The sequence below is a fragment of the Canis aureus genome, chromosome 29 (assembly GCF_053574225.1).
Source record: "Canis aureus isolate CA01 chromosome 29, VMU_Caureus_v.1.0, whole genome shotgun sequence".
Classification (NCBI taxonomy): Eukaryota; Metazoa; Chordata; class Mammalia; order Carnivora; family Canidae; genus Canis; species Canis aureus.
The window spans coordinates 478456-503136 of record NC_135639.1 but is presented as its reverse complement, the minus strand read 5'-3'; the positions used below and the strand labels follow the sequence as shown (position 1 = coordinate 503136).

The window sequence follows — 24681 nt, the reverse complement described above, 5'->3', positions numbered from 1 at the left end:
CCATCGGTGCCGACGGGGAGCTCGGTCCACAGAGACACCAACACCTACAGTTCTGAAGACGCATGTTGAGTGGCCTGTGTGACCTTTGTCTTCTCAGCGCGCGGGACGGACGTGGAGAGTGCGCAGGATTTTGAGAATTCCTCGCCACGACCCCTCACAGGCGATCGCCGTGGCCCCGGGGAGGAAACGCGTTCTCGGCGCAGGGGCGAGTCGGCTGCTTCCGAAAGGAGCGACGAGGCCGTCGAGGAGGCGAGCGGCCGCCTTTCCCGGTCTGTGAGCGCCGCCGCCGCGAGTCCTGCTTCCGGCTTGTGCTCTGCCCCGCTGGGCGGGCTCGAGTCCTGCTCGACACGGGTCTGCGGTTGTGGAGGGACGAGGTGCATGTGTGCACACGTGTGGGGGTGCAGGCCCGCGAGTGCCCCGCAGCCGCCTCTGAGCCGCGCGACCTTGGGGCGCGGCCTGTCCCTGCGCCTCAGTTCCCACAGCGTGACACGGGGTCGAGGCCGGCACCGCAGCGGGCGGCAAGCGTGGGCGCCGCATCCACGCTCGGGGAGCACCGCCTGCAGGAACGCCAGCGCGCAGACGGAGTGTGGACGGAGCACGGGTGTGCGAGGGCGGTTTACCGGGGACCGTGGGGCGCCGTCCCCTCGCTGTCCACTGGCTCCCGCGCCCGCCGCCCGCCCGGGCCCTCGCCAACAGCAAGCACGCTGCTCACGGTTCTGGAGGCCGGAGGCCGCGATCAGGGTCCCGCAGATTCACTGAGAGCCCCTCAGTCCCCGGGCGGCCGTGCGCACACTGCGGGCTCACGGGGTCTCTGGGGTCACCCGGGCAGAGGCACCAGCCAGGGCCCCACCCTCCCGCCCTAAACACCTCCCAACACCACCTCCGGGGCGTTGGGCTTTGATGCACGACCCTGGGGGGAACAAACGTTGAGCAGCCGATGTACCTGGGCTGACCTGGGGGGCGACCCCTGACCTGGGCGCCCCAGCCCCTCAGCCCTGCGCCCCTCTGGGCTGCTCGCGTCACGACGGAGGGCAGCAGGGTGAAGGGGAGCCCAGGGCCGCTCGGCCCAGACCCATCCTCCCTGCCCGGCAGCAGGCGCCTCCCGAGAGCCGGGGACCGGGAGCTGCCTTGCGACTGGGGCGCCCGGCCCTGCCCGCTGGCGTGAGGCACAGGGGCCGGAGCTCGGAGCTGGCGGGGTTCCCACCGTGTCCCTGCGAGGGGCCCCTGGAGGCAGGGGAAGCCCCGGGGGACCGAGCCTCCTGCCTGCACCGGCTCCCGGCCTCCCGGGTGCAGGTGGACGTGGGCACAGGTGGCCAGCATGGTGCCCAGCCTCCCAGGGGCATCTCGGACGGAGGCCTCATGCCTGCTCGGGGCCAGCAGCCGGGGTGACGCTCCCGCCGCTGCCGTGTCACGCCCCGTGCAGGGGCCTCCAGGCACGAGAACCTCCCGCGCTGACTGGGAGGCAAGGGGCTGGGCGGGAGGGCCTCGGGGAGCCCCGTGTGGGGCGGAGGAGCCGCAGGACCGAGCAGCCCCACAACACTCCATCCACGGCCCTGGAGCCGCGGCCCCAACCCGCGGGCAGCACAGGGGCAGGGGACACGCGGCAACCCCGGCCCGGCGTCCACCCGGCGTCCACCTCCAGCCCGGGGCCAACGCCTGGAGCTGACGGCGCCGCGAGCCCAGGGGACCCCAGGGCGGCCTCCGCAGCACCGCATGTCCCAGGAGACTCGGCGGCAGGTGGACGCTCCGCGGCCCCCGAGCGCCGGCCCCTTGGACCCGGCGCCCCCCGCACGTCACAGGCACAAGGCGCCGATGCTTCGAGGGCTTGAAGAGACGCGGAGACGCATGGTACCGAGCAGGCTCGCTCCGGCTGTGACTGCCGCGAGCAGGAGCCGCCCCCGGGGGATCTCCCCAAGACTTCGCAGCGTCAGGACACGACGTCTGGAGGCCCGGTGGGGGCTCGTGTCCCCCTGCCTGGAAGGGCTTCGCCCCGGGAGGTCGGGCGGCCGTGGTGAGGGCGGGGGGACCACGTGACCCGGCAGCGGCCCAGCCTCGACCCCACCCCAGGGCCAGACGCCCAGCACGCGGCGGGTCACCCGGAGCTGCCCTGGCAGGAGGGGGCACCCGCCAGACTTGGAGGGAGACCCAGGGGCCCTGGGTTTGTGACCTTCGGCCAGAACCGGACTTGGTGGCCCCAGAGGGGGGCCTGGCCGAGCTGCGAGGGACAGGAGGCCGTTCGGGGAGCAGGGAGTCTCCCAGAACCCGACCCGAGGTGCATGCGGAGCGTGCACAGAACGTGCGGGGACAGGAGTCGAGAGCACAGAGAAGTCCCGCCGCTGAGGACTCCGTCCCTGGCTGTCCCCGGGCCAGGGCAGTGACGCCAAGGAGGCTGCAGCCCTCCCGAGCGACCAGGAGGTGGAGGGGCACCGAGGGCGCAGGGCGGGGACCCCGAGAAAGAACGGCAGCTTCACTACTTCAATTGGGGTAAAGTTCACGTCCAGTTAGCGACCTCGGGGCGAGCAACCCAAGGGCGGGTGCGGCCTTAATGCGGGCGCCCCCATATGTGCTCCCAGCACCTGCTCCCGGCCCCAGAGACGCCACCGTTGCCCACCCACCCCCCTCATATCCCTCCCACTCCCTCCCACCCCCCACCCCCTCACCCCCCACGCACCCCGTCCCACCCCCTCTGACCCCCTCCCAGGCCCTGGCTGCTCCCAGGCTGCCCCCCGCAGAGGCACCTGCCCGCTCCGGATGCACCGCACGCACGGGCCCAGGCACCGAGGGTCCACAGGACAGGGTGGGGGGACCCTACGGGGAGATGTGGGGTGGGCACGCCCTGTCCCCACCCCCCTCACACGCCAGGGGCACCTCGGGGGAACCGCCCTCGGGGGCCGTGATGCTCCCGCTCCCCCCCCAGCTGTAAGGGGCCGGTAGCCGGGGGAAGCTCTGCGCCCTTGTCTCCAGGCGTCCACTAACCAGGGGAGCCAAGCGCTGGTGACGGGACCTCAGGCCTTTCCACAAACCCACCATCCGGGGCCGGTGTCGTCTCTGGGGTCTCGGTGATGAGGACGGAACGTGAGGGACACTGTGGGCCAGCACGGGGCGGACATCGGCGTCCCTGTCTCTGTGTCCCTATATCTCTGCCTGTCTCTGTGTCTCTGCCCACCCCTGTCTCTCCATCTCTGTGTCTCTGTGTCCGACTGTAGGTAAATGCCGCCGCTTGGTGGGAAGCCGCGGGCTGGTGACGCGCCACGGCCGGGGCTCCGGTGAGTCTGCGGGACGGGAGGGCCGGCCTCAGAGCCCCAGCGCCCTCGGGGTGGGGGGTGTTTCCAAGTGAGTGTTTGCCGCGAAGCACCCAGGAAACCCGTGCTGAGCGGCCACCGAGGACCAGCGGGGACACTCCTGGACCCGCCCGGGGGCCGAGGCCCGGTGGCGTCTTGCACTCACTGGCCATTCCTGCGTCTCCTTTGGTGACGTCTCCGCTCAAGGATTTGTCCACTTTATTGGGTTCTGTGCTACGTCACGGGGCGGTAGGGGCTCTTTCTGTACGCCGCACACAAGTCCCTGACAGACGCGCGGCTGGCAAGGGCGCCTTCCAGGCTGCGGCTTGTCTTTGCCTCTTTAAATGATGCCTTTTTAGGTCCATTTGACTGGTTCTTCATTTGCTTGTCCTTTGCGTGTCCCTCTAAGGAATCCCTGCCTGAGCCGAGCTCAGGAAGTCCTACTCCTCTGCTTTGTTTTAAGTTTTTTTAAATTAATTAATTAATTAATTTATTTATTTATTTATTTATTTATTTATAATAATCACAGAGAGAGAGAGAGGCAGAGACACAGGCAGAGGGAGAAGCAGGCTCCATGCACCGGGAGCCCGACGTGGGATTCGATCCCGGGTCTCCAGGATCGCGCCCTCGGCCAAAGGCAGGCGCCAAACCGCTGCGCCACCCAGGGATCCCGTTTTAAGAGTTTTTAAATTTCCATTTGTTCATTTAGGTCTTTGACTCATTTTGATCCAGTTCTCGTTTCCATGCAAGTTCCTCTTCTTGCACGTGGACGTCCAGCGGTCGTGGCCTCAGGTCCTGTCCCCACTTGGAGTGCTTCTGTGCCTCTGTCCGAGGTCTGAGGGCTGATGTCCGGCCCCTGCTCGCGGCCCCGATCCATGTGTCCGTCCTCACGCCAGAGCCACAGGCCACGATGGCCAGTGCGTGGGACTAGCTCGAAGCGGGCCGTGGGAGCCTCACACTCTTCTTTTTCCAGCCTGGCTGCTCTGGTCCGTTCGCTCCGTAAGGGGGTTCGGCTTTGCCGGTGTCTGAAGAGTCCTTGTTCTTTTACTTCTGGGGTCTGTGCTCTGCCCGGAGCAGACTCTCCACCCCAAACCTTGCTCTCGGGGTCTGCGCGTCCGCAGCTCTGACGCCCGCGGCCTGGCCCCGTGGGGGCGGAGTCGCCACCAGAAACGGGGTTTCCTCTGCTCGTGCCGGGGTCAGGCCTTCCTTGGCCGGCGAGGCCGTGAGGTCCTCTCGCAAAGGCGCTCGGCAGCTGCTGGCAGTGCAGCGTCTAGGTGAGTGCCCGCGCGACAGCGGGACGGCCCAGAGGGCACGCGGGGGTGGCCGAGTGTGCAGCTCACTCAACCAGGCGGGTCTTAATTTTCTTTTTTAAACAGCCTGATAACAAAATACGGGAGCTCGCAGCGCCCCTGCCTTTTGCCGTCCACCCTGGGGCGAGAATGGCCAGCAGCTCTGGTCTGGGGACAGACCCCGTGACTCCCCGGCCCCCCAGCCTCGGGCCAGGCGCAGTTTGTCCCGGGCGCAGAGCCGTCCGCAGCGGATGCTCACCGCCCTGGCCGCGGGCGGGGACCTGGGCCACCAGCCCCAATTCAGAGAAGCCCGTGAGCGTGGCCTCGCCAAGCCGCGGAAGGAAGGGCAGCCCCGCGGACAGCGCGGCCGCCGACCCCGGAGCCCCCCGCCCACCCCAGGTCCGGGCTGGCCTCCCCGCGAATCCAGGCTGAGTCAGCAGGAGAATCGTCTCCCCCGAGATGCCCGCGGCCCGGAGAGGCCCTCCCCGATCGGCTGGTTCAGAGGGTTCCACGCGGTGGGTGGTTCACCCGGGAGCCTCCCGCCTCGGGCCGCCGCGGAGCAGCTGAGCAGCACGTCGAGCCGGAGGCCGTTCCTCCTTCCAGAACCGACATGTCTGTGAGCATTGGTTCTGTTTCAATCTCCCGAGAAATTGTTTTCCTATTGACGTTTGTCCCCGGGGATGCTGACGTGTCACCAAGCACTCGAGAGCCCGGGGCCGCCTGGGTTTCAGATCCCGTGTTCCCCTTGCGCTCGTGGTTTTCTCCAGATGCTCGTTCCTCCCAAAGTACTTTTAAGGGAGGTTTTTAAAGAATCGTTTTTGCCTTCGAGCAAACACGAAGGAACCTCCCGTTAAAACGCGCCGATGCAACACACGTGTTGGGTCACGCTGACAATTCTCCGTGGCTAATGGAGTTGAACAGCCTAGACGTAGGGACCGTTTTTGACAATTGGGCCTGCGCGACTTGTGCGTGAAAGTAGCCGTGGCAACCGGACATCTTCCAGTGCGGGCGGCGGGGGTGAAGGTGAGGACACGCTCAGCCCTACAGAGGCCGGGCTGACACGCGTGCACCTGCTCCGACACACACGCGCCCGGAGTCCACGTCCCCGGACCTCACAGCAGAGTCCCAAGGCCCCCACCTGACACACCGGGGCTTCCCCGGTCCCAGGGACAGCCCCATGAGGCCCTGACCACGCGGTGCCAGGACGCCAGCCCCCTCCCTCCCGGCGTTTGGACTGCGAGGGCATCCAGGGCGCGGGGTCACCCGCCCTCCCCGCTGACCCACGCAGGGGCTGCCCCAGGGGAGACAGGACCATGGCCCGGGTGCCTGGCAGGGTGGGGGGCTCCGAGCATCCTCACACCCACTGTGGCCCACATTCCTCGGGCAGTGACGGGGCTGGCAGGGCGGCCGGCCCCCAGGAGGAGCCCCATCGAGGATGCAGGACGCCTCCGGTGTCCCTTCACCGCCTGCCCTTCTGGCCAGAGGACAGGCCCCAAGGACACACATAGGGCTGGACACCTGGTTTTCAAGGTCCGGTGCAAGTTGGACACTCAGGGTCCTTGTTGAAAAAGTGCCGAGAATTTCGGGACGGCAACAGCAGAGCGTGGGGTCCTTGTGGGCGGGGCTGCATCAGCCCAGGTCGCAGCCCCACGACCCTGCCCCCTGGGGCCCCCGAGCAGGACAGGGCACCATCAGGCCTGTCTCTGCACAAACCTGTGTTCAGGGCCCCACAGCTGCGCCTCCAGGTGACGACCGCTCCTGTCCTTGGTGTCACAGAGGGGGTCAGACTAGGGTCAGTGGGGGTCACAGCAGGGGTCACAGCAGGGGTCAGAACAGGGTCACAGCAGGGGACAGAGTGGGGAATCAGAGCAGGGGTCACAGTGGGGTCACAGTGGGTCAGAGTGGGGTCACAGTAGGGTCACAGAGGGGGTCAGAGTGGGGTCAGCGGGGTCACAGCAGGTCAGAGTGGGGTCACAGCAGGGTCACAGAGGGGGTCAGAGTGGGGTCAGCAGGGTCACAGCAGGGGACAGAGTGGGGATCAGAGTGGGGTCACAGCGGGGTCACAGCAGATGTCAGAGGGGGGTCACAGCAGGGGTCACAGCAGGGTCACAGCGGGGGTCAGAGTGGGGTCAGACCAAGGTGCCGAGGCCTCAGCCTGGGAGGACGGCATCTGGTTTCGGCTCCTCCACCCCCCGACCCCCCAAGACTGACACAGGCAGACTCCACCCTCTGTGCTGCTCTGGCCAGGGGGTGGGGGGAGCCCCTTTCCTCCGTGAACAGAAGTGACCGGTGGCACCTGCCCCCCCTTCCCAGCGGCTGTGTTTTAGCCCAAAAGAGATGATGATTCTGTGAGACGCGACCGTCACGGCTGCCGGGCACTAGGGGCCCCCGCGCATCGAAACGAAGGCGTTGCCTCCACAAACCGTCGTGTTTGCAGGGAAAGCGCCAGGCTGAGCATCCCAGAAGGAAGTTTTAAGGATTATATAGGATACAAATGTTTAAAAGGCTACACACAGTTTTGTTTTGTAGAGAAAACACCATTTTAAGAAACGCGTTAATGTTTAAAATACATGCGGATGAGGGAGGAGGACCCTTTACCCGAAGTGAGAGCTTCAGAACGCAAGCGTTTCAAATAAAACCTAATACATGTTTAATGAATCTAGTCCCAAGTAAATGCAGTTCTGGAGTATTTTTAGGGAAACCCTTCATGATGAACTTTCCATTTCGGTCAGCACGTAACGTTTAAAATCATAGTGAGTCGGGACACCCGGGGGGCTCAGCGGTTGAGCATCTGCCTTCAGCTCGGGGGTGTGATCCCAGGGTCTCGGGATCAAGTCCCGCATCAGGATCCCCGCAGGGAGCCTGCTTCTCCCTCTGCCTGTGTCCCTGTCTCTCTCTGTGTGTCTCTCATGAATAAATTTTTTAAAAAAATAAAAATAAAAAAAAAATAAAATCATAGTGAGCCTAAACCCTGATGCTCCGTCGTACACTTCAATCCGCGTGGCCCGCTCCCAGGTTGGGACAGTGAGTAGAAAACACTTGGGAGCGTTTTCTTTCTCTCAAGGAAAATAAAATCTCAGGTCCAAAATAAGCTCCAAATAAATAGTGAAGTCGTTGAAGGAGACAATTATGGCAGAAATACTGAACCCGAACCTCGGGAGGCAGGAGCGCCCCCAGGCGTCCTCGTGTTTCCGAGCTGAGGGAAGGCCTTCCCGGCTCCCTGGTTGTCGTGAGGACCTAGGACGTGGGTCCCCCCCCCCCCCGGGTCTGCACGAACGGGCTCAGCCAAGGCGCCCCTGACAGAGGGACCCCCGGGACTAGGCCTGGCGTGCCTCGGAGAGCCAGCAAGCGCCCTCGTGTGCCCGTGCCCGCGTCACCACCCTTCCCCGTCCACGGGCGGGTCACAGAAGCCCTGTGGGGTGGATGCCAAGGTCGTCTTGCTGTCTTGTTGGACGTCCTTCCTGTCCTCCGGGGTGACGGGCGCCGGAGCCGGGCCGCCTGACGAAGGGCCTCCCGGTGCGTCCCAGCTGATTTGGGCCCCGATTTGAGGCCTCCGTGTGCCGGGCGCTCCGTGACCCCCGCAGGCGGCCTTGGCCGGAGGGAGCGGGGAAAGGCCTTCCCGACGCGGGTGTGCAAGGGGGCCCAGGAACCCTGCCCGGGGGCGGTGAGCCGAGCCCCAGCTCCGCACACCTGCCAGCGGGGGATCGCGCCGGCCTCGGGTGCGAAAGTAAGGCCTGAAAGCCTGGATCTTGGGGTTCGGGCTCCGAGGACTCCGCCGCCTGCTCCAGGCCCCCCGGATCACCCGCTCTCCCGCGGCCCGGAGCCCAAGAGGAAGGTGACGAAGCTCAGTCCCTGCACCCCTGCGCCGCGGCTCAGCTCTCAGAGCCCAGGTAACGGCCTCTCGGCGGCAGGTGACGCTGGCCCCCAGCAGGGGTCCCCGGGGCCCTCGCCTGCCGCCTGCCCGCCTCACCTCTGTGCCCTGGGCTGCGGGTCCCCGGGCTGAAGGGTCTGCCCGTGTCTGAACGCCCGACACCTGTGCGTGTGGCCGCCTCCGGAAGATGGTCTTTCACAGACACAACAAGCTGAAGACCTCGACAGGTGACCGCCCCGGGTGGTCCAGATGGACCCACGTACACTGGCAAGGGTCCTGACACGGGACGGGAGGGGAGAGGTGGGGTCACGCAGGGAGGTCGGGGAAAGCCGCTCCGAACCTCCCCAGAGCCTGTGGGGGGCACAGCCCTGCCGACACCTCGATTTCGGGCCGCGGGCCCCGTGTACGGCCATGTGCTAGGACCACCCCAGGGAGCCCACGCAAGAAGCTGTGACCTGTGGCCCCGGAGCCTGGAGACGAGCCAGGCCCGAAGCCCGCCCGCCGAGCCCCTCCGGGGCCAGCTCACCCTCCCGCCCAGGGAGGATGGGGTGCGGGGAGGGGCTGCTCCAGCCCCCCTGCCCTCCTGCCATCCTGCCGGGTCCAAGGAGAAGCTGTTGCCCTGCCCCCGCGCCCGCGCCCCTCTGACCCTAGGGCGGCCACCCCGCCTCCGGCCCATCAGGAGGCCCCAGCTGGCCCGGGAATGAAGCCAGGACGGCGCGGGGACCTGGGGACCCGGACGTGGCTCCTCTCACGGGGACGCGCAGCACCCCACGCTCTGGTCTCTGGGTGCGGCCGCGGACGGGAGCTTCCAAGTGTCCCGGGACGGAGCCCGGGGCAGGTCACAGGGGACTCGGTGCTCCCAGCCGGGATTGCGGGGAGGAGGAGCAGAGGCAGCCAGGGGCCCGGGGGTTGGTCCTGGGGGTGGGCTGGGGGGCAGCGCAGACGCCAGAACCCTGTCTCCTTCCTGGTCCCGCTGACCAGCCCCCCACCCCCCTGCTCAGGCCCTGGGTCCTGGTGATCTGGGGAGACGTGGGGGAGGGAGCCGGGCGGGGGCACAGCAGCGTCCCCCCACCCCGCAGGTCGGTTCGTCTCCACCGACCGCGCTGGGCCTTGGCTCGTGGGGTCATCAGGAATTCTGTGCACACCTCGGCCCTGAATAATGAATCTAACCGTCCCGGGTGATGGATTATTTTAATGAGCTATTTGCATATTGTGATTAATCAGTCGTCCCCGGGGCTGGAGCTGCAAGAGCCGCACGGTCGTGTCCTCGGCCCACCCCTGGGGTCAAGGAAGCAAAGACGACCGTGGCTGCTGGACTGAGGCCTGGGGGACGGGGTGGACACGCGTGGACGCCAGCCGGGCTTCCAGTGGGGCCTCCAGCCCTGCCTCTGGACGTCCCTGCCGTGGGGACCGACGTCCTCTGCAGACGCTGGGTCCTCTGAGGCCCTCACGGCCCCAGGCCTCCACTGGTCTCCAGACCCTCGGGCCGGCTGCCGCCCGGCACCTCCTGAGACGGGGGACCCCGAGACGGTCGGGGCTGCAGGTGCTGCGCTCAGCGGGCGTCCCTCCCTGGCCCGCGGCAGCCCGGGGCCTCGTCCACCCTCAAGGCTGTGACACTGGACGGCTGCCCGTGGCCCCAGCCCCTGCCCCTGTCCCTGCCCCTGCCCCCTCCCCCTGCCTGTGCCCCCTGCTCCTGCCCCCAGCCCCCAGCCCCTGCCCGTGGCCCCAGCCCCTGTCCGTGCCCCGTCCCCCTGCCCCCTGCCCCCTACCCCTACCCCCTGTCCCTGCCCCTGCCCCCTGCCCCTGGCCCCAGTCCCTGCCCTCTGTCCGTGCCCCTTGCCCGTGTCCCCTGCCCCTGCCCCCTGCCCGTGCCGGCGGCCGGGCTGCTCCGAGGCTGGGGGCACACCGCCCCCCTGACCCAGCTCAGACACGTAGGGGTGACGGGCCTCGCCGGGACTCCTCAGCCCTTTGTAGTGAGCAACACAGATTTTCCTGCCTTGGGATGTTCTCCGATTTATTTACTCACGAGACATTTCTGCCTCCGCGGGCACCTGGGGCGGCGGGTCCTGCCCTCACCCTGACACGGCCCGAGGTTGGGCCCCAGGACTCCTGGAGCGACCCCGCGCAGCCACCGCTCTGCTGGTCCTTGGTGCTGCCGTCGTGAGCACGTCACCCGGACGCCAGGGTGCAGGGCGCCCCCGTCACTGCCCGTCCCCGCCACAGCCGCCTCCCTGCGGCTCCAGGTCGCCTGCCTGTGACCTCGCCCTCCCAGCAGGGCGCCGGGCCCCGAGCAGCAGCCGCCCTCACCGCACGCGGGAGGGGCCACCGGGCGCCCACGACCCGGAGCGTCTGGGCCACTCTGAGGAACGCGTCCCGGGTAAAAACTCAGAGAAAGGGGATCCCCAGGGAGCTCAGCGGTTTGGCGCCTGCCTTTGGCTCAGGGCCTGATCCTGGGGTCCCGGAATCGAGTCCCGCGTCGGGCTCCCTGCATGGAGCCTGCTTCTCCCTCTGCCTGTGTCTCTGCCTCTCTCTCTCTCTCTCTCTCTCTCTCTATCATAAATAAATAAATAAATCTTTAAAAAAATAAATAAAATAAATAAAAACTCAGAGAAAGAAAACCCCCAGGACAAAGCGGCCGTCAGCCAGCCTCGAGTGGGACGTATTTTCTGAAAAGATGCATCGCGGACCCACGGTCTGCCCGGCTCAGCTCCGGACGCGTCTGCCGTCCCCACCACATGCCGCCCGCAGCCCTGCCCCCCGCGGACCCATCGGAAGTGCTTCCAGGACCACGGCCTCGTCTCGGTGCTGCCCACGGCAGGGCATGGGTCGGGGACTCACCAGGGTGCCTCTGGCACAGCGTCCTCCGTTCGGGTAGGGTTTAGAGTTAGGGTTAGGGTTGGGGTTGGGGTTGGGGTTAGGGTTGGGGTTGGGGTTGGGGTTGGGGTTGGGGTTAGGGTTGGGGTTGGGGTTGGGGTTGGGGTTAGGGTTGGGGTTGGGGTTGGGGTTAGGGTTAGGGTTGGGGTTGGGGTTAGGGTTAGGGTTGGGGTTGGGGTTGGGGTTAGGGTTAGGGTTGGGGTTGGGGTTAGGTTTAGGGTTAGGGTTGGGGTTGGGGTTGGGGTTAGGGTTAGGGTTGGGGTTGGGGTTGGGGTTGGGGTTAGGGTTGGGGTTGGGGTTGGGGTTAGGGTTAGGGTTGGGGTTGGGGTTAGGGTTAGGGTTGGGGTTGGGGTTGGGGTTAGGGTTAGGGTTGGGGTTGGGGTTAGGTTTAGGGTTAGGGTTGGGGTTGGGGTTGGGGTTAGGGTTAGGGTTAGGGTTGGGGTTGGGGTTGGGGTTAGGGTTAGCCCCACCCCCGCTGCAGTGATGCCCTGGCTGAGCCAACCGCGGCCTTGAAGGAACCTCGGGGACAGATGCGCTCCCACACCCCACCCCGGCCGCCATCTTCTGGGGCAGCTGACTGAGGGGGAGGTGACGCAGGGCTGGCGCTGCAGGCACAGGGCCCAGTCCCCTCCTGGCCCTGCAGAGCTGCCACTGAGCCCGAGACCCGCCCCACGTGCCCACCGGCTCCCTGGCTGGCCAGGCCACTTGCTAACGCAGGGGCACGTGGTGGTGGCGCTGGACCGGCACACAGGTGCATCTGGGGCAGCGCAATGGCTGCTGGCCTGGCCCCTGGTGAGGCCCCCTGTGCTGCGCAGCCCGGGGCCCTGGCGGAGGAGACGCTGCCTCACCCGATCGCCCCTGCGCCTCGTGCGTGCCCACGGGAGGGGCCCTCAGACCCCTGAAAGCCGTCGGCAGAATCTGCTAGTGACTGCGCTGAGTACGGCTGCCGTCCATGCAGCCGGGCGGCGGGGTCCTACAGGGCCGCGGCCACCGTCCCCTCTGGCTGCCCGCCCGCCGCGCGTGCCCGCCCCGCCACAGATGTAGTCCCGTCACAGACACATGTAGCCCTTTCTCTTTTTTTTGGTTTTGCTCTTTTAATGAGAAGAGAGCATCTTCAAATGAAAACTGCTTTAGCAAATCAAGTACAAATCAAGGGAATAAACTTGAAATTAATTTCTTGAAGTCTTCGTATTGCAGCTCAGCACCAGGACTAATGGAATTTGCAGCAACGCAGTCGGATCACGGATGAGTGCGGCGCCCGAGAGCAGGCGGGAAGGAGCCACGGGGAGACACGGCTCGGGGATCAGGTCGGACGTGGCGCCCGAGGACACGGTCGCCCAGAGCCAGACAGTTCGTGTGTTGGCACAGGGCTCCCTCGTCCTTGGGAGGTCAGTCCAGAGGGGTGAGCAGAGCTCAGTGGGCAGCACGGAGCCGTCCTTGGGGAGACATGGTTCATCCCCTGGGAGACCCCTGCAGGAGCCCCCAGGCTCTGCACCTGACCCCCAGGTATCCCCCTCCAGGTGACCCCCCAGATGACCCACAGGTGACCCCAAGGTATCCCCCTCCAGGTGACCCCCCAGATGACCCACAGGTGACCCCCAGGTGACCCACAGGTGACTCTCCAAGTGATCCCCAGGTATCCCCCTCCAGGCCACCTCCAAGCTCCCCCTCCAGGTAACCTCCCAGGTGACCCCCATGTATCCCCCTCCAGGTGACCCCCAGGTGACTCTCAGGTGACCCCTATGTATCCCCCCAGGTGACACCCAGGCGTCCCCCTCCAGGAGCACAGTTCTCTGCAGCCCGTCTGACTCCCGTTCTCCCACCTGGGCTCCTGCGGGCCCCGAGCTTCCCGCCCTGCAGACGCCGCGCCCCCCCACCCCCGCAGCCCAGGCACCAGGCCCGACCCCAGCTGTTCAAGGCCCGCAGGGACCCAGTGTGTCCGGCTCTGCCGCGGCCGCTCGCCCCCCCACCGTCACCGGACGCCAGGGCCCCCGTGGGTCCTGGGCAGCTTCTCTGGGATTTGCGCCCCGACCTCTCCCACAGACGTCAGTGTGTTGCTCACCTGTGTGTGTACAAATACTGTAGAGAGACTGTGACGCGGATGCTGAGATTTGGGGCGCCCGGGGCCTCGGGGGGTGACACGTGTGCCCTCGGCTCAGGTCGCCATCCAGGACCCCGGGTTCGAGTCCCGCGTCGGGCTCCCCGCATGGAGCCGGCTTCTCCCTCCGCCTGGGTCTCTGCCTCTCTCTGCGTCTCTCATGAGTAAGTAAATAAAATCTTTAGAAAAAAGAAAAATGAAGAACGTTGACACGTGCTGACGGAGCTGCTCCCCAGCGTGTTGTGACGTCGGGCCATGGGCCTCGAGCCCCCATGCCGGCCGCCGCCCGCTGCCCCGGCTCCCTGACTGGTCCGCGGGGCTCCCAGGTCCCCACGCCCCCAGCTCTGTCCTCAGTTTTGTCATTTTGAGGAAATGACGAAGAGGCTGCTGGGTGAGGACAACACACTGCCGGTGGCTCGGAGCCGCGTTTCCTGCCCGACCCCATAGGTGACCCCACAGCCCCGGCCCCGGGCCCCTGCAGTGTCCTGACCCCGTACACCCCAACAGCGGGGCTCCGGGAGTGGAGGGTGGGGAGGCCGTCGGGCAGGTGGGCACCGGGCTGTCACAGCCGTGGGGTCGGCTCCCCCCCACAGACGCTGCCTGCCCCGACCGGCCTGCCCACGGCCGACTCCTGCCTCACCCACGCCTCGGAGGACCCGTGTCGGAGCCGCTGCAGCCCTGCCCTTGGGGCTCGCCGCACAGGACCCGACGGCACAGCCGGCAGCGTCCCCATGGAGAGCCAGCGCCCCGTCCCCGGGCCGGAGGGACCCCCGTCACCTGTGCCCAGGGCAGGGCCACCCTCAGGATCGCGCTCCATGCAGGGGGCCCGCCTCAGGCCGCGCCCCCCAGGGGACCTTCAAGCAACACCCGCTCAGCCAGTTGACCCCCGAGCCGCCAAGTGACCGGCTGCCTAGGAGCCTCCGCCGTGACGGAGCCGGAGACCCGCACAAATTGGGTTTGTAAGGTCGGTGTCGGTCCCGAGAACCGGACCTGCTGAACCGGAACTTGTGGCCGAGGGCCCGCGCCACGGCATCCACACCAAGCGGCCACCCGGGTCTGACCCCGGGACTCAGCGCTGCTGGCCACCTGCCCCAGCCTGGCGGAGTCTGTCCCCTTCTCTGTCCCCGACACAGGTGCCCACGTCTGCACCCGCCATCTGTCCGTCCCCGCGGGCTGTCTGTGGGCACCGCTTCCCGCAGAACGAGGCCATCGCGGACACGCAGGGCTGCAGCCGGGACGGCTGTCACCCAAGAAACAGGCAAACGTGCAGGTGACACGGAGGCGAGGGCCACGGGCGCAGCCCCTGGGGGCACAGGGGCGGGGTCTGGGGTCACAGTCCCACGTTGGGGGAGCCGGCGGGGGGGACCCGGCACACCTGCTTCCGGGGTTCAGCGGGCTCAGCTCTGCCGGGCGCCAGGGTCACGGGGGGGAGGCCGGCCCTCCATGCGGGGCCCTCCAGGGCGTGGCGCCTTGAGGTGGGGGGGCCCCGCCCCAGGAAGCATCTCAGAACCGCGTCCAGCAGAGGCCTCAGGAGGACGACTGGGCCAGCTTCCCAAGGAAGCCACACGGGGCCCTTCTGGGGGTCACACCGGGCCCCGACCTCCCGGGACCTGAGGAGGAGACGTAGGCCGAGTCCACACGGGCTCCTCGCCGGCCGTCAGGAGTGGGGTCCCCACCCCACGTGATCCGGGTCACAGCAGAGACGGTCACCGCTGCCCACAGGCTGGGGCTCGCCGGGGCTGGACAGGGGCGGGGGCTGGAGTGACAAGGACGGGCGGGGGCGCAGGGGTGGAGGGACCAGCCCTGACGGGAGGGTATGGGGGGGAGCAGCCCTGACATGGGGGGAGCAGCCACTGGGACCCTCTAGGTCCAGGGTGCGACCTGCACACACGTGCCCACGGCCCCGTCTGGGATCACCTTGGTTCTGCTCACGGACTGTCCGGCGGCATGGGAGGGCACCCACGCCCCAATCATCACACGTGACCCCGTGACACATGTGCCCACAGCAGCACCGCGGGCCTGACTCCGCCCCAGGTCGGGGTGACCAGCGCCTGCCCGACCTGCAGGTGAAGCGCTCATGTCTCCGGGTCGTTCCCAGGTCAGCGACCTGGGTCACAGGGCAACACGGCGGGGACTCAGCACAGGGACGCGACCCACGACCGCACCCCACTGCTCTGCCCTGTTTAACTGTGGGGGTGCAGGATGGGGGTGATGGGGGTCAGAGGAGACTGAGCCCAGGCCCCCAGGGTCCCCGAGGCCGCTCTGCCCCCGGGCAGCCGCCCAGGGGCGGGCGGTCAGCACGAGGGCGGCTTCTCCGACCGGCCTTCCAGCTGCTCCCGGGCGTCTCGGGCTCCAGGCTCTTCCCCCGGGTCAGCAGGTCCAGGGCAGCCTTCCCGCCCGCTACCCACCCCAGGCCTCTGTCGCCCCGTCTCCCTGTCCCTCTGTCCCTCTCTCTCTGTCTCGTGACCAGTGTGGCCTTTGCCTCTGAGTGTCCGGGGCAGTCGGGTCACCGCAGGAGAGGGGAGAGGATGCAGGCGCCATGGAGGCCCGAGGGGGGAGCGTGGGCATCGTGCGGGGGAGCCGGGAAGGGGGCAGCGGGCGTGGAGCTGGGAGAGGCGGCCGGCAGGAACGTGGTCTCTGAGGGAATTCAAGTCACCCCCAAGCAGGCTTGTGCGGGTTTGGCCTGGGGGCTCGGGCTCTGACAAGGCCCCGTGGGAGGAGGGGCAGGACCCCAAGTGAGCGGCGGGTGGAGGACGAGTGGGAGGACGGCCCGGCCACCGCCCGAGGAGCCGTTGTCCTGGAAGCAGGCCTCCCCCTCCCCGTGTCCAGGCCCGGGCCGGTTCCTGCCTGGGCGGCATCTGTCCCCCCCCAGGACGCCTCCCGAGGCGGGACGTCCATGTGCGGAGGCTCGGGACCCGGCGGGAGGCCTTTCTGGAGAGGCCGCTGACCCGAGCGCTTGTGGGGGAGGGAGGAGCTCGCCGGGGCCCGGGGCTCCGACCCAGAGTCCGGGGGCGCCTGCGATCCTCTCCGGGAGCCGGTTCAGGGACAGCGGAGGCACCACTGGGCCGCCCCCGGCAGGAAGGCCGCAGGCAACGGGGCCCAGGCTGAGCGCCCGAGGCGGGGAGCAGCTGCCAGCACCCCAGACGCGGACGAGCCCCGTGGAGTCGGGGGCCCTGGAGGCTCCTCACGGCGTCGCGGCCGGTGTCACATCCACACACGCTCGTTATGCCTCATCGAGAGCTTGAGAGCCGTGGCCTCTCGTTCACAGAATTAGAACATCGAGCTTTCCAAATTCACCTCCCATTTAACATCCTCTTTCCAGACGGCATCTGGGTCGTCCCCGACTTTTCCAGGCGAGGAATAGCCAGGGGCCGGCCACCGGCCTGGGGGTGACTACGGGCACAGGGTGGTCTTGGCCTCTGGACCCTCCTCCCACCAGCACCCCAGCCTGGCTGCACACGGCTGGGGTCAGAGGAGGGGCCCCGCTCGCACCCATGCCCCGCAGGGCACAGCCAGCCACCCCGGGGGTCACCCGGGAGCCCCCGGTCAGGAGACGTCGCATCCGGATGGGGCCGGCCTCTCCCAGGCACCAGGCACCTCGTCCGGCCTTACAGAGGCCACCTGGGCAGTGACCTGGCGCTCCGGGCCGTGGGGAGGTGCCTGTGTGCCCGTCGGTGCCGCGGACCCTTCGGGGTAGACGCGGACGGAGGGCTCTGGAAGTCGTCCTGCAACCCCGGCCTCTGCCTGCTGGGAGCCCCAGGCCCCTCACGCTCTGCCCCTGCGGGAGGCGCCCCCCACCCCCAGCCCAGGGAGCCAGGCCTCCCACCTGGCGGCCGGGCCAACACCTGCCCACGCCGGCCCCACAGCCCATTCCCCAGCCCGCATGCACGGCCGGGCGTCTCACTCCCTGCGCTGGGCCGACCCCCGGAGCAGGGGTGAAGGCTGCGGGCCGCCCCACAGACAGCGTCCCCGACCCGCCCGGGAGCAGGGATGCCCCATGGGCCGCCCTCGGGGTCTCAGCTCTGCGGAGGCCGGGCAGGGGCGAGGTTCTGGCCCTCGGGATGCATGGGGCTGGGTGGGGCAGGTGCAGGGGTGAGGACGAAGAGGCCAGTGCGGCCCTGAGCCCTGCCTGGGGAGGGCAGGGGGGACACCCGGGTCTGCAGACAGAGGTGAGCGCAGGGCAGCGGGGAGCTGGGACCCGTGCTCCCCAGGCCTCCCGCTGGGGCCGCGCTCCCCCCACCTACCACTCCCCTGCGGTCTCCTTGGTCCCTCCGTCGCCTGCGCCTCCGCGGGGAGAAGCTGCGGGACCTGCGGGCCTCCTGGTCAAGTACTTGGAGTCTGTGAACTGTTTTGAAATTAATGAGGATCTTAGCTTGCATAGACGAGCACGCCGACCGGGAGAGAAGGACCCGAACTCGGGAGGGGGGTGCAGGGGGCAGCTCCACCTGCAGCAGGGCCAGCGCCCGCCCGGACAACAGGTGCACTGGGGGCGCGGGCGCGGGGCCGTGAGCGAGGCCTTGGCTCTATGGCCTGGGACCCCGCAACGTGCTTCCCTCCAAGGCCCAGTTCCAGGGGGGTCCGCCCGCGCCCCGTCCTCACGGCTGCCCTGCACACGGCCGTCGTCCCCGTGTCACCAGAGACCCCCGCGGGGCGCCCGCCGCAGCTTCTTTAGGACCCGGTTTGGGTAAACGCACGCTCGTGCTCACGAGTTCCTCCTCGGGATCCACCAGCTTTGCTCCCGACGTTTCTACTTATCACAATGTTTGCCTTTTCCTTTTCTCTTGATTTGGTTTTTTTTTTTTTTTTTTTTTACTTTGTCATAAATTCCAGCTACCTTTTCCTCTCCTGCTTTGTGACCTGGGCAAACAGTGGGACAAACCAAAGCACAAGCAAGGAGTTAACTGAAAAAACCTGGACGTCGCCACATAAAAACGTCATGTTGTTTTTTTATTGTTTAAGCCAATTTTATTGGGGTTTTTCTCTACATGGTCAAGAAAGTAATACTGGAAGTACGGATGCAAAAGAATAAGGTGACAACAGTCCCCATCCTGCGCGGCTGTGGGCACCCGTCCCGAGGCCGCGGGGTCCGCGTGGACCACCCCCGGCACATGCACCGGTGCCCACGCCGTCGCCCACCCGGAGGTGACCCCAACCGGCCCCTGGTCTAAGGCGTCCAGAACGTTCCCAACCACTGCTGTTCCAGCAGCTCAAAATGGGACTAAATGGCTGAGAAACAGAAATTAAAGATGCTTTTATGCCCAAGGATATTTTCCAAGGAGAGGGAGAGCTGCTCCAGGACGTCGGGCGCCGTCGGACCGTCCTGCGTGTGTGGAATGTGGAAGCCAGCCACTTGGGAATATTAATTTTCAGACAAATCAGGATTCTAAGAGAATCGCCAGGTGGAGACACACTTGCTCCTGACCACTTCCAATCTGGTAACATTGCCTTGGCTCGCGTGCGGAAGCCTTGGCGGGCAGCTTCGGGGCAGCGGCCACGTTGGCTGGGCAGGTGGGCAGGACAGGCGGGCAGGGGCACCAAGAGCCTGGAGCTGGGCTGAGGGCTCCGGGCGGGTCACCAGGGGGAGATCACGGACTGTCTGGGCTGCAGCCTCACAGGTGCAGGGCAAGGAGGTGCCGCGTGAACCTCGGGGGCAGCAGGGCCGGTGAGCGTGTCCGGGGGGCGTGAGTGCCACCTGCCTCCCCACACGGAGCTCCTGGGAGCAGGACCCCGAGCTGGGGCGCGGGCAGGGAGCGTCCAGTCCCGACCCAGCCCCACGACGGCCGCCCCGTCCAGCAGGCCCAACGCCTCCAGGGAACATCAGCTTTCGGTCCACTGTTGGCGCCTGGTCCTGGTGTAAAACCATCGGGCCGGTGGCGGGCGTAGCGGTTCCACCAAGAGACGGTCGCGCGGAGGCCCCGGTCACGAGAGCGGCGTGCTGACCGCGTCCGGGCGACTCACGCGACTTCCGGGTCTGGAGGGAACATGCGCCCCCCCCCCAACAAAGCCCGCGCCGGGGCTGCAGTCCCCCCCACCACCACCGCAGACACAGGCCGGGAGAGGAGCCGCGAGCACCGCGGGGGACGCCCCACCGGAGTCCACGGGCTGCTGCCTGTGACGGGGCCAGGCCTCCTCTCCGCCCGGGGTCGGGGCTCGGAGTCGCCGGGTCTCCAGCTCCGGGGTGCCGCCCGCGGCCTCTGCTGTGTGCTGCACCCTGGGCTCGGACGGCCTGTTGGGCCCGACTCCGTGTGGAGCGCCCGGCCTCCCCCTGCGTGCCCGGGACCGTCGTGTGCACGTCTGCACAGCCCGGGGGCCTGGGGGCCACAGTGGGCAGATGCGGTCACTGCCGCCCAGAACCTGCACCGAGCGGATCGCCGGCCGGTCTGTGCCTCGACAGGGTCGCCGGTCGCCGGCAAGCAGCGTGCTCAGTTCCCGAGGGAGCCCTGGCGTGTCCTCCGACGGGCCGGCCGACGGACGTGCGTTCCCACCGCGCGGTGCCCACTGTGGGGCAGGCTGCAGCGCGGCCGTGGGGCGCACGGGGGTCAGCAGAGCCAGGAGGAGGCCCCCCGAGGACGATGACCGGCCTCGGGCGGCAGCCCTGGCCCAAGAGCCGGAGCCGAGCCCTGGCACACCTACAGTCCGGCGCCGCGGAGGGCTGCTCTCTCCCCGACACCCACCATGACTCCCCAGTGCCTCGGAGCCAGCGGCAATTCCTCACACACCCGCCCTCCCCACCTGGTCCCGAATAGCATCCCAGCTGTTCCTCCTCCGTAGGCGAACCTCCTCCGGGCGGAGCAGCGCCCACAGGCCCCCAGCAGTGCCAGAGCAACCCCCCTCGCCCGCTCCGCGAGTCCGGCCCACCTGGAGCCCTGCGGCCCGCAGACCCCTCGTCCCAGCACGTCGGCTCCAGGACGCACCCCTGAAGGACACTCCCAGGGGCCAGAAGACGAGGAAGAAGAAAAAATGTGATTTCAAGGAGAAAGGACTAATCATGCACCAGTGACCAGGGACCTCAGCACCCCGCCCGCCCCCCGTGCCTGCAGGGGGCCATCAGGATGCACCCGAGGAATGGCCAGCGGCCCCCAGGTGCTCAGTCGCCGAGGGCCACCCACCTGTGTCCCGGGGAGCCCGAGGTGGGCCTGCCCCCGACCCCCGACCCCCGACCCCGAGCCCAGACGCACGAGGGCGCAGACCCCGCAGGACACCTCCCACAGCAGAAACCGCCCAGGCCCAATCCGGCAGGGCCCGAACACTCTGCTCCCCGCCAACCACGGACGGTCACCAGGAAGTCGTGCAAAATGCCCCGTGACCTCCCCGTGGCCTCCCCGGGACGCCGCCTGGGTGCTCCTGGGGCCCGACACGTGTGTTACTTTTACTGTTTGGTCTCAAACTGGGCTTCACTTCAGGGCAGAATGAATCTGTTGCTGCAAATCTTTGTTAGAAACGCTCGGCACAAACTCAAACTGACGCCTGGGGGTGGGGGCTGGTTGCCACGGCAACGGGAGAGCCGGTTTTAATTCCGCTCCGTGAGGCTTGGATGCTAAGTGCGCGGTGAGAAAGGCTGCACGCACGTCCTGCCCGCCCCCCGCCCCCCGCCCCCGGACCCGGAGGTGCGTCCCCAGCGTCCCAGGGCTTCTGTTTCGGGCCCAGGGCCCGGGCCACGCAGGAAAGCGCACACCTGCCAGGGGCTCCAAGGCCATCTGGGCGCGGGTGGGGGCTGGGCACTCGCGGGAGACGGAGGGCAGCGGGCACGCACCCGAGCTCCCTGAGCCCCGTCGTGCCGCTCCGTCCTCATGACATCCCCAGGCCACGTCACTCAGGCCGACCTCGAGGCCCACCAGCCTCCCCTGAACCGTTTCCTCTTCTCCCCAAACACCTGCGGGTCCCCAAGGCAGCAGGTGCAGAGAAACCCCGACCCCCGAGCACGTGGCCTGGGCATGGGGACCCAGGGCTCTAGGACCCCGGCCGTTCAGCAGGGAGGAGCAGCAGGGCGGGCCCAGCCCCCACCCTCCACCCCCCACCCCACCCCAGCAGGCAGGCCCCACGCAGGCGGAGCAGCCCGTCCAGCCGGCCCGCACGGAAACCACCAGCCGCCCACCTCCGCGTCACAAGCAAGCTCCCCCAGACGGAAAAAACCTCCCTCGGTTGAACGAGCGGCTCGGGCGTGAGATAGGAGGTCAGAGCTGGACGTGCCGAGGTCGGCGTGGCCTCCCCCGAGGACAGCGCGGCCCCACGTCGGCCGTGGGAGCTCTTCACGCGGAGGCCTGAGCCCGGACCGTGCGGGTGGCCGGCCTTCCCGGGAGACGGCGGGTGTGCCGGCCGAGTCCCCGGGGCTGCCCGCGTCCAGGGGTTGCTCGCTCGTCGAGGAGATGAGGCTGCCGCCCTGGGAGGGACGACAGGTGCGTGACAACCGTCTCCTGCGCCAGCCCCACGCTCCCAAAACCAGGGCACCCGCAGCCCAGGGTGAAGGGCCCGGGGCTCACCGCCAGGGTCACCCTGAGGCTCTGGGTGCAACGCGGGGGGCCGGCGCCTGTGACGTCCACAGTCACACCCAGTGGGGCCCCGGCTTCTCCACGCCCGGGACGCTGTTGCCTTGGAGGGAAGGTCTGAGGCTCTCGGCGGCGGACGGTCACACCGAGCACTGGACCCGCCATCCCCGGCCCCCCCGGGCAGCGCGGCAGCGGGAGCACCCACTGCTGGTGCCTCGGTTTCCCCATCTCACAGGCGCGTGACATGCAGACCCACTGGCCCTCGCCCCCACCTGCCGCAGACGCCCTTTGGGGGCAGCCCCCAGGCCGGGGCACCCGGCAGCCTGCAGGTGGGCTGGCAGGGCAGCCGTGGGGGGCAGGGCCCTGCCAGAGGCCTCCGTTGTGCCCCCCCACGCTGATGAGGGCCCGCCCAGCAATTCCAAAGGGACACCCCCACCTTCACCAGGTTAACACTGGGATTCTGGGCGCTCCCCCCACCCGCGTCCAGGCCACAAAGGTCCGGGTGCACGTGCCTCCCGGGGGCCCAAGGCACGCGGGTGGTGCTGCGCCCTGGCCGGGGCGGGGGCTTCTGCGGGGCCTCCAGGGCTGGCTGGGCCCACCCTCTGCCTCCCAATGCATCTTTGTAAGTTCTCCCAGAAGCCACCTCTTCGGGATGCAGGAGGCCCCGGTCCCGGCCCTACAACCCCTGCTCCGAGGCCAGGGCACAGCACAGGCCGTGTGGGGAAGCACATGGGGTTCCGCACGGAGCAGGGGGCCGTGGCCACCCGCAAACCCCCTCCTCTGTGGCCTTCCCACTCCCCCAGGCGTCTGTCCTCCCATCGTCTCTGGGCTGGGAGCCCCCAGAGGTGGTGAGGAGTTGACCTGTGTTCCTGTGGGCAGTCGGCGTGGAGGGGCCTGCGGGCGGTTGGGGGATGGGGGCGATCGGGGGCTACAGGGCAGTCAGGGGTTGGGGTGGTCAGGGGCTGGGGGTCGTCAGGGGCTGCGGGCCTTCCCGCCCTCCGCTTGCCCCCACTCACACAGAAGCACCAACCCGGGCCCTCGACCCCTCGAGCTCTGGGGGTGCAACCCCGGGGCAGCAGGGTGGTCGGGGCCCAAGGGGCGCCCACGCTGACACTTGCTCTCTGGGCGACCAGAAAATCCGTGCAGCCCTCGGGTTTCACGTCCCTGGTCGGGAGCCCGGGATCCTCACAGCGACCCGACCCCCAGGAGCCGAGGACGCAGCCCCTCAGGCAGGGCCCCCTGAAGGCTTCACCCTGAAAGATGTCCCCCCGGCGTCGGGGCCCAGGGGTCCTGAACCCAGTGACTCTCCAAGCAGGCCCCAGTGTCACGACCTTCCCGCCCAGAGGGGACAGCGGGGGTCTCCCCGGGGCCCCCACCACAGCTGCCTGGGGCTCGGGGCTGGAACCCCGGGTCCCCCCTCGCCCGCCCGGGGCCCCGTCCCCTGGGCTCACGCCTGCCCTCAGCCCCGTCACCCTCCCGGCACCCGGCCTGTCTCGGGGCTGGGGGCCGGGACCCCGGGCTGGGGCAGGGGGTCCCCTCTGCGTGGGCACGGCCCACCCCCCGGCAGGGTCACCCCGCCGGCCCTCGGGGGGACAGACCCAAGGTGGGCTCACCTCCTGCGGACAGGGACTGGAGGCTACTCTAACACAAGGCCCGTGAGAATCCCTCTGAAATCAATTTTCTTGCTCACGTGTCCGTTCCTGAGCCTCAACAGACACGGATTTCCTGCAAAACATAAAATAAAATAAAACCACCCGGTCCCCCGCCTCCCTTCGGGGAGATGTCTAACGGAGTCTGGTTCTGTAGGGAGCCAAGGCGACAGCGGCCGGTTGTCCCTTTAAATCGGCTCCGCAGTGTGGCGGGCGGCGCGGGAAGAACCACTGCGGGCGCGGGGAGCGGGGAGCGGGAGCGGCCACCGCCCGGCGCCTCCCCCGTCCCCATGGTTACGGCGCCTGCTTCGCGGCCGGTCCCGTCCCCGGCTGGCGGCTGTCGCCCGCCCTCCAAGCAGGCGCAGAGGCGGCCGCGGTCCCGCCCGAGCCCCGGAGGCCGCCCGCGGAGCATCGCCTCGCATGTCTGCCGCCGCGGGCTCTGACTCATCCCCTGGGCTGCGGAGCCCGCGCCGGGCTGCGGTCCCGCAATCTGTTGATCGGCGGGCTCGCCGGCGGCCGCCCCCCGCCATGGCAGCCCGGCCCCGGGCCCCGAGCCCCCGCCGCAGCCGCTCGCCTCCCCGGGGCGCGCCGCGGCCGCTCCGGCTGCTTCTGCCAAAATAGGTGAGAAGTTGAGCTGCGGCTCGGGCCGCGCGGCGGGTGGGCCTGGGCGGGGGCGCGGGACGAGGGGGCGAGGGGGGCCCCGGACCCCAGCACCTGCCCCCTGCGGCTCCCGGCCCTGGGCGCCCCCCTCCCCGGGCTGGGGCGGCTCCCCCACATCGGATCCGCCACGGAGCCCCATGCGGACGCTGACAACTTTCGGGCTCCCGGGGGCGAGCGGCTGGGCCCCGGGGGTGTCTGGGGGGCCACCCCGGCCCCCGCATGTGCCGGCCCCACGCAGCTGCCGGTCAGGAGGCGGATCCCGGGTCTGCTCTGTTCCTGATGGAACCTGACGGACATGTCGCGGGGCTCTGAGCCCTGCCTTCCCCCGTTGGACAGGCTCCCGGGCGGGCGGCAGCGTCTGCTCTCACGTCCCGCCCCGGGTCCCCGGGCAGCCGCCGCCGCTGTGTGCCCCGAGCCAGGGTGGGACGGCCGCGTGGGGCCAGCGGGGGCTGAGGCCAGGGGACCCTCCGCCC

At 68.2% G+C, this 24681-nt stretch overlaps 2 protein-coding genes across 11 annotated transcripts in view; one reads left to right on the top strand and one right to left on the bottom strand.

Annotated features, from left to right (window-relative positions):
* Positions 1-12404: 12404 nt before the first annotated feature.
* The window catches only part of LOC144300905 (uncharacterized), a 19071-nt gene continuing 6794 nt past the window's right edge, over positions 12405-24681 (bottom strand). For 4 of the 9 annotated variants that reach the window (XM_077877103.1, XM_077877105.1, XM_077877106.1 and 1 more), the window contains 3 exons: positions 21894-23624; positions 21547-21793; positions 18277-21286 (listed from right to left, as the gene is read on the bottom strand). In XM_077877103.1, coding sequence (XP_077733229.1) covers positions 20808-21286; positions 21547-21793; positions 21894-22145 — 978 coding nt within the window. In that variant the 5' untranslated portion in view covers positions 22146-23624 and the 3' untranslated portion in view covers positions 18277-20807. The other 5 variants (XM_077877104.1, XM_077877108.1, XR_013367631.1 and 2 more) reach the window with 4 other exon arrangements.
* ADGRA1 (adhesion G protein-coupled receptor A1) overlaps positions 23866-24681 on the top strand; it is a 21113-nt gene continuing 20297 nt past the window's right edge. For both annotated transcript variants that reach the window (XM_077877099.1, XM_077877100.1), the window contains exon 1: positions 23866-24169. The gene's annotated coding sequence lies outside the window, so the exon portion shown is untranslated. The remainder of the gene's footprint in view (positions 24170-24681) is intronic.